Genomic DNA, 12,897 nt, shown 5'->3' on the forward strand with positions numbered 1-12,897 from the left:
AAGTACGTGAGAGAAAAGAGACGTGCTTTAGTGTGAGGATCTACATGAGCATCTCGTGTTGCAAACATGGAAGAGTCTAATGAAAAACCTTTCTGCAGCAGGTGGGCCCGCCGCAGGGTTCCTGCAGCACACCGGGAGGAGCTGGTCCACATCCTGAGGATGACTGGGCCTCTGGTAAGGACTGGCACTGCTCATGGGCCCTGCTTTGTCTGGAAGACACTGTGTGGACTGTAGTTGGCTTTTCTGAAAAGCTGATGGACACAAAGAAAGAATAATGATCTTCTTTCTTTGCCAGTGGAAAGGTCAAGAAGTCAGGAAAACAGACTTTCATGTTTGGATTGAGAAGCAGAAACCAATAGAGCTAAAACAGTGTTTGGCAGCTTTCAGTTACTGAGCAGTGCCTGCAACCTGCCAGAGTAGTGGCAGTTTGGTAGCTCATTTGTCAGGACTCAGTGTTTGTGTCATGATAATTAATTGTGACTCGTGTTTACTATAATATCACCTGCACCTTTCTTGATGTCTGTCTTCCTAGCTGCTCTCTCGAATCCTCAATTACCTGCTTCCATTTGTGGTTACAATGTTCTGCGGGCGTCTGGGGAACAATGTGATGGCCGGTTATGGATTAGCTTCTGCTGTAAGTGGTCATCTGTGTGCTGCACAGACTGACATGAAGAAATGACGTGACGTGATTTAAAAAGAGATCAGTAAAAGGGAAAAGGAAAGATTACTTAACTCACATTGATGATTGTTTCACAGTCACCAGGGAATGACTCTTATTGATTCAATCAATGTGTAGTACATCTGCTATCATCAGTCATAGAAATATTGCTAACAACTGTGTGCATTCATTTCAGAGCATTAATGTTACCACTGCAGCTACAGGATACGGTCTGATACTGGCATGTGATACCTTGGTGTCTCAGGTCTGGAAAACCCTTTTGATAAGATGATATAATACACTGAAATTTTCATTGGTCCCCCGCTGTTTGTTAGCACCCTCTCTGCAAAATGTTAATTATGTTGACAGACATTCGGTGGTAAGAACTTACTGCGGGTGGGAGTGATCCTTCAGCGGGGCGTCATCATCCTGCTGTTATTCTGTCTGCCCTGCTGGGGTCTCCTCATTAACGCCCAGGTCATCCTGCTGTGTGTGGGCCAGGACCCAGAGGTGGCCAGGTAACTAACAGCAGCAAACATGCAGTCATGGTATTGCGACTTCTACCTGTTGTATGGGCAAATTGGAATTATAATCTGTCAGAGCATGAGGCTTCATCAACTCAGCAGTAAGACCAGCATTGCATTGAAATCAGTTCCAGCCCTCACTGAACACATTTGTAATGCAAATTCAGGTGCGCAAAGACAGTTTTGTATTCCACAAAGCAACAAAAGAATCTCTACCAGTCAATATCACGGTGTTATTTCATTAATTCTGCTCTGTTTCTTTGTTTCAGTGGTTTAATGTACCTTCATAGAAAATGTTTATGTGCCCTTGCTTGTTAAAAAAATGTCCTCTTCAGCTGCATTTTTACATTTTGGGCACCAGGGTGCAACAAACCTCCAATAAAGCTCACAGACACAAAGCTTACAGCTACTGAAAAAAAGTGGATTGTAGGACCAACTTAAGGAAAGTTCACTTAAAAATTGCCAGTTTTTCCAACTTTAATATTCACTTTATCCAAACTTAAAATGCAAAACCTAATTTTTTGTTACATTTTTTCTTCTTTTCTTTTTGTACTCTGCAATCCGACTCCAAAAAATAGGTCACAGCAGAAAAAAGGTGAGACCTTCACATGTACAGTGCCAAAGGGGTAGTAAGTCCATTTTTGTACTTTCCCTGTAATTTGTACACTAGTTTAAAGTGGGGAAAGCTGTAATTTCAGGTTAAAAGGATCCACAAAAGTAAACTGCCTTCACCAAAGCGGAAAGATAAGTGAGATTTAAATAAAAAATCTACTTTAACTACAGCTCAAATACACAAACATCATTGCCCTGTTGTGGCTTTTTAATGGTGATAGGACAGTCCTCACCGTAATACCAACTCCTCAGTCTGAACACTATGAGCCCAGATGAACTGAAATATCTAAATTAAAGAAAAAGTTGAAAATTAGTGTAAACCTGAATGAATTTAACTCTAAATGCTTGAACAGCTCAAACTGCTATTTAAAGTCCAAGACACTAAATGCAAAGTTGATTTGGCTTAAATAAAACTAAATCAACAGTGACAGAGAGTCCTGTGTTTGCCTCTTTATCCACCACAAACTCCTCACTATGTGGACTCTAAAGACCAAGGAATTTCTACCTGAAAGCATTTCTGGATAGAAAATCCTGAGGGAAACTTCTTCCATACTATCATATTTGTACTAATAACGTATGCAGAATATATAAAATTAAAATTAGAATTCCTGTAAGTCTGTGTTCAATAATACTGCACTAAAACTATTATTCCAATAGTGCTTCCTTCACAACTTTAAGAAGAATAAAGAGATACAATCATGACAAAAATGTAACCATTTTAAACCCTGCCACTTGAAGTTATTTACACATTCAAATACATCTACAAACTAGTCAAATATGCTTACATTTATTCAAACTTAAGTCATTGATGTACATTGCAAGAGACTTGCGTAATTAGATATCTGAGTTCACAGTGTAACTTGCTAGATTCCAGGATATTAGCTTCTACTCACTGCCTTTTTTTGAAGCATGGTCAAGTAGAGGACAGTGGGTTTATGGGAACAAATGTGAACTGCGCTGCCTGCTGATGAAACTGCAGGACACATGGTTGACAAAACAGCAAGACTGTGCAATAAATGTGAAGGATAATTACTTGAAAGTGCAGAGCAGGAAGAAGGGAGGAAAGTCTTCAAATCACATCACTCACAGCCACTTAGTTTAATCTTATTTTTTTTTAAACGTTTTTTTTGGTTTTGTAACATCTTCACCTTTTAGAAATTCTCCAGCTTCTTAGTAACTAAAATTACATTCTGAGACTGAGCTGATTCAGTTTGCTTTGTTTCCGGAATCTAAAAACAGCTTGTTGTTTTCAGAATAGCGCAGTTGTACATCACAGCCTACATTCCTGCCGTACCAGTGAGTCATTTCTGTTCTCTCATTTTTAATCAAACAAAATTTCACATATTTGCAATTAATATTAAGTAGTTTCTAAGCTGTTAAATAAGTTCTAATATGATTATTAACACCTTCCTGAAATAAATCTTCTCTCCAGGCCATGTTTCTCCATCATCTTCAGGTGTCTTACCTGCAGAACCAGGTACCAAATCCGACTCTATATGTTGATCCAGCTCTGTATCATCTCATTTTAATGTGTACTCATATTGTATATCTTGCTGAGTCTAATACAGTTAAGTTGAAATTAAGATTAAAGTCATTGTTATGACGTTTTTCTGGTGTTTTCAGGGTATAATTCTGCCACAAATGTATGCTGCTGCTTTGGCAAATATTGCAAACGTGTTGACAAACTACACCTTTCTTTACTGTCTGGATCTGGGTGTGCGGTAGGTGCATTCACACGTCTTAGTGTAACATTTTAAATCTGAATAAAATGACCACACATCACTCTGATCATGTCTTACAGTGGGTCTGCAGCAGCCAACGCTCTGTCTCAGATTTACATCTCTACGTTTCTGTTTGCCTTCATTTGGTGGAAGAAGCTGCATGTGACAACATGGGGAGGTGAGGGACAGTCACACTGTAGTGGTGACTGTGATCTCATTTACGGATTTCTTTCTGCTCTGCAAAAATGAACATCTCTCTCCCCCTGCAGGCTGGTCTGTAGAGTCGCTGCAGGAGTGGGGCTCCTTCATGAAGCTGGCCATTCCCAGCACATTAATGAAGTGCTTTGAGTGGTGGGTTTATGAGTTGGGTGGATTCTTTGCAGGTAATCCAATTGTTTGATATTTTTCTCAAATCAGATGCAAATTCTGAATCATGAATCTTCTTTCGTCTTTGTTTCAAACAATCAGGAATGCTGAGTGAGGATGAGCTGGCAGCCCAACATGCTGTGATAATGGTGGCTTTCATAACCTACATGGTACTGTGATTTCACGGCATTTTAAAACTTTTCTCAAATCATGTTGCAATCCTTTAAGAGCAAATTTTCTCCTGCACTTTTTCCATAAAAATGAACCCATAGTTCCCTCTCGGTATCCAAGCTGCAGCATGTGCCCGGGTGGGTAACGCTCTGGGTGCAGGAGATCGTGCCAGGGCCATCCTTACCGCCAAGGTGGCCCTCACTCTTGCAGGTCAGTTAGAAATGAATCATACAGCAGCTTATAGTCACTTCTCTGCAGATTTTCTACACTTTGACAGATTTCACAGCTCTTTATTTTCTCCAGGTAGCATTGCGGTTGTTGAAGGTATTGTGCTCGGCTCCAGTAAAACAGTGATTGGCTTCATCTTCACCTCTGATGAGTGAGTCTGCACAGCTGCACTAAATAACAGTAATAGTCCTTTTAAATACTGCTGGCAAAGAAAATCTCAATTATAAAACTTTGTTTCCAGGAAGATCATAGGTTTGGTGTCACACTTGATGAATGCTTACTGTTTCCTTCAGTTCTTTGATGCTCTTGTGGTGAGTTTTTACTCTTTTTCTGAGGAACACACCAAATGTATGGACATTGTGCTACCAAAAGCATGTCAACTAAGTAGAATATGAAGAGCTTGTTTGAGTGAGAGTGTACAATGATGACATTTATCTCGTTAAATCCTCAGGGTGTGTGCACAGGCATCTTCTTGGGCACGGGCAAACAGAAGATCCCAGCTGTTGCTAATTTCATTGGCTACTACTGCATAGGACTTTCACTGAGCATCACTTTAATGTTTGTTGCAAAACTAAGAGTTTTCGGTAACTGCACAAAGTGAATTTTTCCTAAAAAGCAGATTTACAAAGTGACGGCTGCTGTGTTTTATTGATTTGTGTTTCTCTCTGCAGGTTTCTGGCTGGGGCTGCTCGTTTGTGTCATTTTACAATCCACCTTATACATCATTGTCATCTTCAACCTGAACTGGGAGAGAATGACAGAGGAGGTGTGTTTTTGGATACTTGGGTTAATTTGTGCTTGTGTTCAATGAACTATGGAGTGATTATAGAGCCGTTTTTACATGCAAGGATAAAGAAGTATTGAAATTTCTTATCTGCTTGTTTGCAGGCTGTGAAACGAGCTCAGAAAAACACTCATGTGGCATTATTAAGAACTGCAGCTCTGTCAGATGAAGCGGGTAGCATCACTGCTGACCAGACAGGAAGTAATGGGAGTGTAAGTAGCCTGTTCATCTAAATTACAGTTTATACACTCAACAAAAACGTAAACGCAACTCTCTTGTTTTTGCTAAGATAATCCTTAGACTGTCCATAATAAAAAGCCACTCTGAAATGTGCAGTTTTATCACAGCACAATGCCACAGATGTGGCAAGATTTGAGCAAGCTTGCAATTGGCATGCTGACAGCAGGAATGTCAACCAGAGCATGTTTGGGATGCTCTGGATCAGCGTATACGACAGCGTGTACCAGTTCCCGCCAATATCCAACAACTTGGCACAACCATTGAATAGGAGTGGATCCCCCCCTAAAACAAAACTGCGCCTTTCAGAGTGGCCTTTTATTGTGGGCAGTCTAAGGCACACCTGTGCACTAATCATGGTGTCTAATCAGCATCTTGATATGGGCACACCTGTGAGGTGGGATGGATTATCTCAGCAAAGGAGAAGTGCTCACTATCACAGATTTATGAACAATATTTGAGAGAAATGGTGATATTGTGTATGTGGAAAAAGTTTTAGATCTTTGAGTTCATCTCATAAAAAATGGGAACAAAACCAAAAGTGTTGCGTTTATATTTTGTTGAGTGTATTCATGCCATATAATTTACCAAAGTAAAGGGGATTGTGATACTGTCTCCCAGTCGGCGGATGGCTACATGGCTGTGAGTACTGAGTGCTGTGATGGGCCTGCTGAGCCTCAGGGTGGAGTCCAGCAGCTGAAGGGTGGTCGTCTCTCCACCACCCAGCTGATCCTCCGCCGAGGCCTCACCATGTTTACGGCAGTTTCACTTCTCGCTGTGGGAGCCACCGTTCACTTTCTTGTGCCCCTACCGGAGACCCCGTCTGCAAACTTTACTACAGACTGGATCAACAGTACAAAAACCCCTGATCACATTTTCTCCACTGTGCTGATCCCGACAGAAGAGTCAGAGTGAGTCAAAGATAACCACAGAACTTCTGTTTAATGTTTCAAACACTGAGGTTGACAAACTCTCTCTCGGTTCTACTTGACAGAAGTCGAACTGAACACATTCACAGAAATTTGTGGATTAAGAGTAGAATTTTTTCCTTCAAAGATTAACTCATTGGTTATGGACCATTTCACCATTTTTCATTTTCTTCGCTTTCTGCTCAGCCGCTCTCGTGCCTCTCTACGTCCTGCTTTGACATCCGGCTGCGTCACAAACACCTGCATCGCACTGAGCGCTGGTGTGTAAGGAACTACTTTGCTGATTACAACAGACTCTAATCATGTTCATGTAACAAAGTTAGAGACTATTAAGTTTAAAATGATTCCGACAGCCAAGATGAAGAGCATGGCAGCCAGAACGAGGCCTCTACGCAGAATCACGGTCCTGTAAGGGAGTTGTACAGTCGCTGTTTTAACGTCGGGTTCCTCAGCATCGTCAACCAAGTCTAAGGTGTCTATCGGGCCCTCGGAGTCCTCTCGTTCACCTGGCTGGGAACCTGCACATATAAGTGGAAATGTCACATGTTTGTGGTTCTTAATTTAGCTCCAACTGATGAGAAAAAAATGTCAAATATCTGATCAAACTGTTCTGTGACTGGTGTTAAAGGAATCCCAAAGATCCTGAAACTTCACAAAACTTAAGTTCCAAAAGCTCACAATTTAATGTTTTGTCAAATACACTTTAAAACAAACTCTTTTTCATAATAGTAATTTCCTACCACAACAGACAGCAAGCCTGATTGCCAATTACACAGCTAAAGAGGTAATGATCATTATTAGTAATTAAAACCTGCTAATTTAGAGATGGCAGCGATTATGGCCAATTTGGAATCTGCATTGAAGCCAGAACGGTAAAGCTAAGTAGCTAGCTGTTGAACATTTTACTGGCCTACATATTCTTGAAATGATCAGCCCCAGTTGATGAATAATTGGTTGGTAAAAATAAAAAACTAAACGAGAATTTGGGAGCAGAAAACAGATGAGAAGAGAAAACTTAAAACAACAACAGTAGAAAGAGTACTGGATGAAAGTCTAAAAATATATCAAGAATACAGACTATAAATCTGAGAAGATTAAATGAAAGATTTTAGTTTCAGATACATACTGTAAGCCCATTACAGTGATTATACGTAGGCGGAAACATTGGCTGTAAACTCCGAGTGACTTTCTCAGCTTTGGCCAGCACTTACTGTATTTACAACAAGCAGGTGACTCAGATTATACTTTTATGGTTTTATTATGTCTACATTATTGGTTTGTGGCAACAACCTTCACAGCACAAAGGAAAAGACTTCAGCCTGAAGTACTGAAGAAGTTACTCATGAGTTAATGTGTTGACTTTTATAATATTTAACTAGAATCATCAGCTTTCCTTCTCGTATTACAAAGCATCCTTATGGCCTGTAGTAAAACAAAGTTCAGGGTCAAAGATCTTGGTCTTGTTTTCCTTAATTTAATATTCTCAGACTAATTCTTATTCTCAAATTTTCAGTCAGCACTGTTTCGCTCATTGAATGAATCCAGGTAGTGAGGAGGAATTTCTTATTTCTTGCACTGAACAGTAGAAATGTGTTTCTTCTCTAGCAGTATACTTACCATCAGCTGTGGTGCTCTTGTGCACTCCTGCTCTGATCTGAGCCTGAAAGACAAAAACAGAGTGTGAACTTTAATTAATACAGAAGCAGACTTGGGCTATTTAGAAAGAAAAGATCTACCTCTGAATACTAACCTCGACTGTAACTTTCCTCCAGTTCAGTCTGACCAGATAGAAAATCAGGAATGCGCATTGCAGTGAAGCACAGGTGAACAAACCAGTCCACAGACCTGAAGAAAATAAAATCGTATTTTGCTTTAAGAGGAAGCAGATGTTACGTAGCCCCTAAAGGACGTGGGGTGGTGGGGGGGTGTGGGGGACAAAAACTTGAAGCACCAGTAAGGCAGAAATGTGGTAACAAACAGCTAAAGGCTAAAACCTCTCTGCTGTAAATCTTACCCTTGATTCCCATTTTAACTGCAAACATCAGTGACACTCCAAGAGGAAGACCAACACCATAATATCCCAGAAAGTAGCAAATTGCTCCAACTCTCTGTTTACCTGCTCCTCGTATAACACCACCCGAGGAAGCCTGCTCACACAAAGAGAATGTGGTTGGACTCACTGAAAAAAAAGGATGTGGTAAACTTTGAAAATGCAGTTATACAGGAAAAAAGTCATGAGCTCATGTTTGGCAGAAATACGTACACTTGATGCATACAAAAGGATAAACGGAGCATAAAAGGACATGACATCAGCAACCCTTTTGGTGATTTCTCTGAAACAAAAGGGACTCAAAGTTTAGAATTTGACATATGGTATCTTTAAAATTTGACATTGATATGTCAAGTTCTTTTCAAGATAGCCGACTTTTAGCACATTTTGTTGCACATTGAAATTTGCGGATACGTTTGAATGACAATATCTCAGGACCTATTAAAGTTAAAAGCATAAAAGTTTCAGTGGTATCCCTCATTATGTCATTGATTGATAATGTGGAATATTGTAGATCAACCAGTCTGTGATTATTGGTGAATTGTGGAAAGTTAAGCTGTCATGAAAAGTGCAATCTTTAAGCTCACATTAACAAATAAATTGATGACATAGAAGTCAACTAGTGTGTATCTATCTAACCAAAGTGACTTTGGTTATTATCAAGAAAACCAGCTCTGAGCTCTTAAATTAAACTCTTATGAGCTATTTCTGTTGTTATCATTATATTTGTCCAAACAAATATACCTTTAGTTGTACGAGGCAGTAAAATGAACTAGAAATTGAAGATAACAAAGGTGGTCAAATAATTTTTTCCATGACTATATATACCTTGATACACACACACAAAGATATATGTACAGTGGATATAAAAAGTCTATACACCCCTGTTCAAATGCCAGGTTTTAGTGTTGTAAAAAAATGACAAGATAAATAATTTCATACCTTTTTCCACCTTTAATGTGACCTATAACCTGTACAACACAACTGGAAAAACACCTTAAAACTGTTCAGGGAGGTGAAGTAAAAATAATCAACTGAAATAATGAGGTTGCACAAGTGTGCACACCCTCCTATAACTGAGAATGTGACTGTATTCAGATTTAGCCAATTACATTCAAACTCATGTTAAATTGGTGTCAGCACACACTTGCCACCATTTAAAGTGCCTCTGATTAACCCCAAATAAAGTTTAGCTGTTCTAGTAGGCTTTTCCTGACATTTTTGTAGCCATATCTTGGTCCATGGTCAAGCCATGGTCCACAGAGAGCTTCCAAAGCATCAGAGGGATTTCATTGTTCAAAGATATCAGTCAGGTGAAGGATACAAAATAATTTTCAAGGAATTAAATATACCACGGAACACAGTGAAGACAGTCATCACCAAGTGGTGGAAATATGGTACAACAGTGACATTACCAAGAACAGGACGTCTGTCCAAAATTATGGGAGGAGAAGAAAACTGTCAAGAGGCCGACAGCAACATTTAAGGAGCTGCAGGGATTTCTGGCAAGTACTGGCTGTGTAATACATGTGACAACAATCTCATGTCTTCTTCGTATGTCTGGTATATGGGGTAGGGTGGCAAGATGGAAGCCTTATCTTATGAAGAAAAACATCCAAGCCCGGCTTCATTTCACAAAAACACATTTGAAATCAAAACGCCAAACGCGTGTGGGAAAATATTTTATGGTCCGATGAAACCAAGCTTGAACTTTATGGCCATGATTCCAAAAGGTATATTTGGGGCAAAAACAACACTGCTCATCACCAAAAGAACACCATGCCTACGGTGAAGCATGGTGGTGGCAGTGTCATGCATTGGGGTTGTTTTTCTTCAGCTGGGACTGGGGTCTTAGTCATGGTGGAAGGGAATTATGAACAGTTCCAAATACCAGTCAGTGTTGGCACAAAACCTTCAGGCTTCTGTTAGAAAGCTGAAGATAAAGAGGAACTTCATCTTTCAGCATGACAATGACCCAAAGCACACATCCAAATCAACAAAAGAATGACTTCACCAGAATAAGATTGAAGTTTTGGAATGGCTCAGCCAGAGTCCAGACCTGAATCTGATCCAACATCTGTGGGGTGATCTGAAGAGGACTGGGAACAGGATCAGATTTGGAGTGGTTTTGCAAAGAAGAGTGGGCAAATATTGCCACAACAAGATGGGCCACACTGATAGACTCCTACCCAAAAAGATTGAGTGCTGTAATTAAAGCCAAAGGTGCTGCAACAAAGTATTAGTTTAAGGGTGTGCAATTATGCAATCAGGCGAGTTTAAGTTTTTTATTTTTTATTTTTCCCCTTTAAAGGTTTCAGTTTGCTTTTCAATTGTGTTGTACAGGTTATAGGTCACATTAATGCTGGAAAAAGTTGTGAAATTATTTATCTTTGTATCATTTTTTTACATCACAAAAATCTGGCATTTGAACAGGGGTGTGTAGACTTTTTATATCCACTGTATTTAGCACCAATTTCAATGTGCAAAAAAGTGCTCGAAGTGGGTCGACAGGCAGAAAAAAATCAAAAAATTTCAGAAAGCATTTGATATATCTGGCAACATTTGTTTTCACAAAAACATCTTTATAAATATTCAATTTAATGCAATCAATGCTTTAGACAGTTTGAGATTCAATGACCTCTTTGTGTGGCACATTTGAGACCAGTTAAAGTTGCTGTTATTCTTTATGGTCCTACACAGTATGACTCAGTGTAACCTCAAGTTAATATGTAAAAGATTATGTAAGCAGAGCTCACAGATTTATATACAGGCAACGGTGTGATTAATGGTGAAAGGTCATTTCAGAGACCAGTTATCTCTCCTAGACTGTAAGTATAAATGTAACACACCCTGTAGTGTTTTTGTACGTAGCAACAAGAGCAACAATTTAAAAAATGCTGAATGGATACTTACTCATCATATGTAAAGACATAAGCGATATGGTCCTTCAGGCTCCCAATAAGGATCGACAAACATACACACACCGACACTGTGGAAAAAAACAGCAAAGTTTAATTCATATACAGAACCACCACTGTTTCCTGCCGTTTATCTGATTTAGAGAGATTCAAAGATGAGAGAAATCAAGGAAATGGGAATGCAAGTCAAGTAGCATCTTTCAGTTGAATGTGTGACATTTCCAGGAGATATCAGCATGTAAATGCAAACTGACCTGCACAGAAAATTGAAAGTTTAGCAGACAGCTTGGCCTGCTGTGTGTCTCCAGCTCCTAGTGCGTTTCCAACTCTTACACTGCCTGCTATACTGAAACCCAAAGGAAACTACCAACAGAAACACGATATTAACATAAATAACATGTATATAGAGGTGATTCAGGTCACACAATGAGAATTGGACTCATTTGTTTGGTGGAGCTCACCATGTACGCAATATTTGACAGTTCGAATACAACCGCTTGAGCTCCGAGTTCCACCTCACTTATTAGGCCTGTTAAGGATAAAGTGCTGTTAGATTTCACACCAACCGTAGTTCACACAGATTTTTCAAAAACACTGTGGCATTACCTGCTAGAAAACCTCCAATCTCATACATCCACCACTCGGCACACAGCATGACCATACCGGGGATAGCCAAGCGGTAGTATGAGCCCCAGTCCTGGAGGCACTCTTTAGACCAGCCTGTTTATGACAAATCAAACTAAATGTGTATGTATATGTATATAGGAACAAATTACACAAAAATAAAAAGATACTGTCAAATAACGTTGTTGTTACACAATGAATTATTAAACCGCTAAGTCCACTAATGGGTCGTTCCATGAAAAAAATCAATCAATTCCTTCCACTTAATCAGTTGATCTTTTACATGCAATCTTCTTTCTTCTTTTCCTTTCGGCTTTTCCCTTCAGGGGTCGCCACAGCGAATCAATTGCCTCCATCTAACCCTGTCTGCTGCATCCTCTTCTCTCACACCAACTACCTTCATGTCCTCTTTAACCACATTCATAAACCTCCTCTTTGGTTTTCCTCTAGGCCTCCTGCCTGGCAGTGGGAAACTCAGCATCCTTCTACCAATATATTCACTCTCCCTCCTCTGGACATGTCCGAACCATCTCAGTCTGGCCTCTCTGACTTTATCTCCAAAGCCTCTAACATGTGCTGTCCCTCTGATGTACTCATTCCTGATCATATCCATCCTGTTCACTCCCAAAGAGAACCTCAGCATCTTCAGTTCTGCTACCTCCAGCTCTGCCTCCTGTCTTTTCCTCAGGGACACTGTCTCCAGACCAAACAACATGGCTGGTCTCACCACAGTTTTGTAAACATTTCCTTTCATTTTAGCTGAAACTCTTCTATCACACATCACACCTGACACTTTTCTCCAGCCGTTCCAGCCTGCCTGTACACGCTTCTTTACCTCTTTTCCACGCTCTCCATTGCTCTGGACTGTTGACCCTAAGTACTTAAAATCTCTTCTCCCTGTAACCGCACTCGTCCACTTGGGTCCCTCTCATTCACACACAGATACTCCGTCTTGCTGCGGCTAACCTTCATTCCTCTCCTTTCCAGGGCAAACCTCCACGCCTCCAGCTTCTCCTCCACCTGTTCCCTGCTCTCACTACAGATCACAATGTCATCTGCAAACATCATAGTCCAT

At 40.1% G+C, this 12,897-nt stretch overlaps 3 protein-coding genes across 4 annotated transcripts in view; 1 reads left to right on the plus strand and 2 right to left on the minus strand.

Annotated features, from left to right (window-relative positions):
- The window catches only part of LOC110966863 (multidrug and toxin extrusion protein 1-like), a 27,452-nt gene continuing 14,555 nt past the window's right edge, over positions 1–12,897 (plus strand). The window contains exons 1-17 of one of the 2 annotated variants that reach the window (XM_051958396.1): positions 4–174; positions 533–634; positions 855–923; positions 1,028–1,176; positions 3,048–3,090; positions 3,227–3,271; positions 3,418–3,515; positions 3,596–3,693; positions 3,785–3,898; positions 3,984–4,051; positions 4,154–4,262; positions 4,356–4,431; positions 4,522–4,591; positions 4,732–4,864; positions 4,952–5,046; positions 5,169–5,276; positions 5,923–6,231. In XM_051958396.1, coding sequence (XP_051814356.1) covers positions 67–174; positions 533–634; positions 855–923; positions 1,028–1,176; positions 3,048–3,090; positions 3,227–3,271; positions 3,418–3,515; positions 3,596–3,693; positions 3,785–3,898; positions 3,984–4,051; positions 4,154–4,262; positions 4,356–4,431; positions 4,522–4,591; positions 4,732–4,864; positions 4,952–5,046; positions 5,169–5,276; positions 5,923–6,216 — 1,779 coding nt within the window. In that variant the 5' untranslated portion in view covers positions 4–66 and the 3' untranslated portion in view covers positions 6,217–6,231. Of the gene's footprint in view, positions 175–532; positions 635–854; positions 924–1,027; positions 1,177–3,047; positions 3,091–3,226; positions 3,272–3,417; positions 3,516–3,595; positions 3,694–3,784; positions 3,899–3,983; positions 4,052–4,153; positions 4,263–4,355; positions 4,432–4,521; positions 4,592–4,731; positions 4,865–4,951; positions 5,047–5,168; positions 5,277–5,922; positions 6,232–12,897 lie in introns of those variants that run through there. The other variant, XM_051958397.1, reaches the window with a different exon arrangement.
- LOC110963331 (multidrug and toxin extrusion protein 1-like) overlaps positions 6,225–12,897 on the minus strand; it is a 59,037-nt gene continuing 52,364 nt past the window's right edge. Inside the window, exon 18 of the transcript XR_007946183.1 lies at positions 6,225–6,470. The gene's annotated coding sequence lies outside the window, so the exon portion shown is untranslated. The remainder of the gene's footprint in view (positions 6,471–12,897) is intronic.
- The window catches only part of LOC110966860 (multidrug and toxin extrusion protein 1-like), a 16,755-nt gene continuing 10,082 nt past the window's right edge, over positions 6,225–12,897 (minus strand). The window contains exons 9-17 of the mRNA XM_051958400.1: positions 11,805–11,918; positions 11,660–11,727; positions 11,453–11,561; positions 11,194–11,269; positions 8,494–8,563; positions 8,245–8,377; positions 7,981–8,075; positions 7,848–7,890; positions 6,225–6,748 (exon numbers count right to left, since the gene is read on the minus strand). Of these exons, the coding sequence (XP_051814360.1) occupies positions 6,537–6,748; positions 7,848–7,890; positions 7,981–8,075; positions 8,245–8,377; positions 8,494–8,563; positions 11,194–11,269; positions 11,453–11,561; positions 11,660–11,727; positions 11,805–11,918 (920 nt within the window). The 3' untranslated portion in view covers positions 6,225–6,536. The remainder of the gene's footprint in view (positions 6,749–7,847; positions 7,891–7,980; positions 8,076–8,244; positions 8,378–8,493; positions 8,564–11,193; positions 11,270–11,452; positions 11,562–11,659; positions 11,728–11,804; positions 11,919–12,897) is intronic.

This window comes from Acanthochromis polyacanthus, chromosome 13, assembly GCF_021347895.1.
Source record: "Acanthochromis polyacanthus isolate Apoly-LR-REF ecotype Palm Island chromosome 13, KAUST_Apoly_ChrSc, whole genome shotgun sequence".
NCBI lineage: Eukaryota > Metazoa > Chordata > Actinopteri > Pomacentridae > Acanthochromis > Acanthochromis polyacanthus.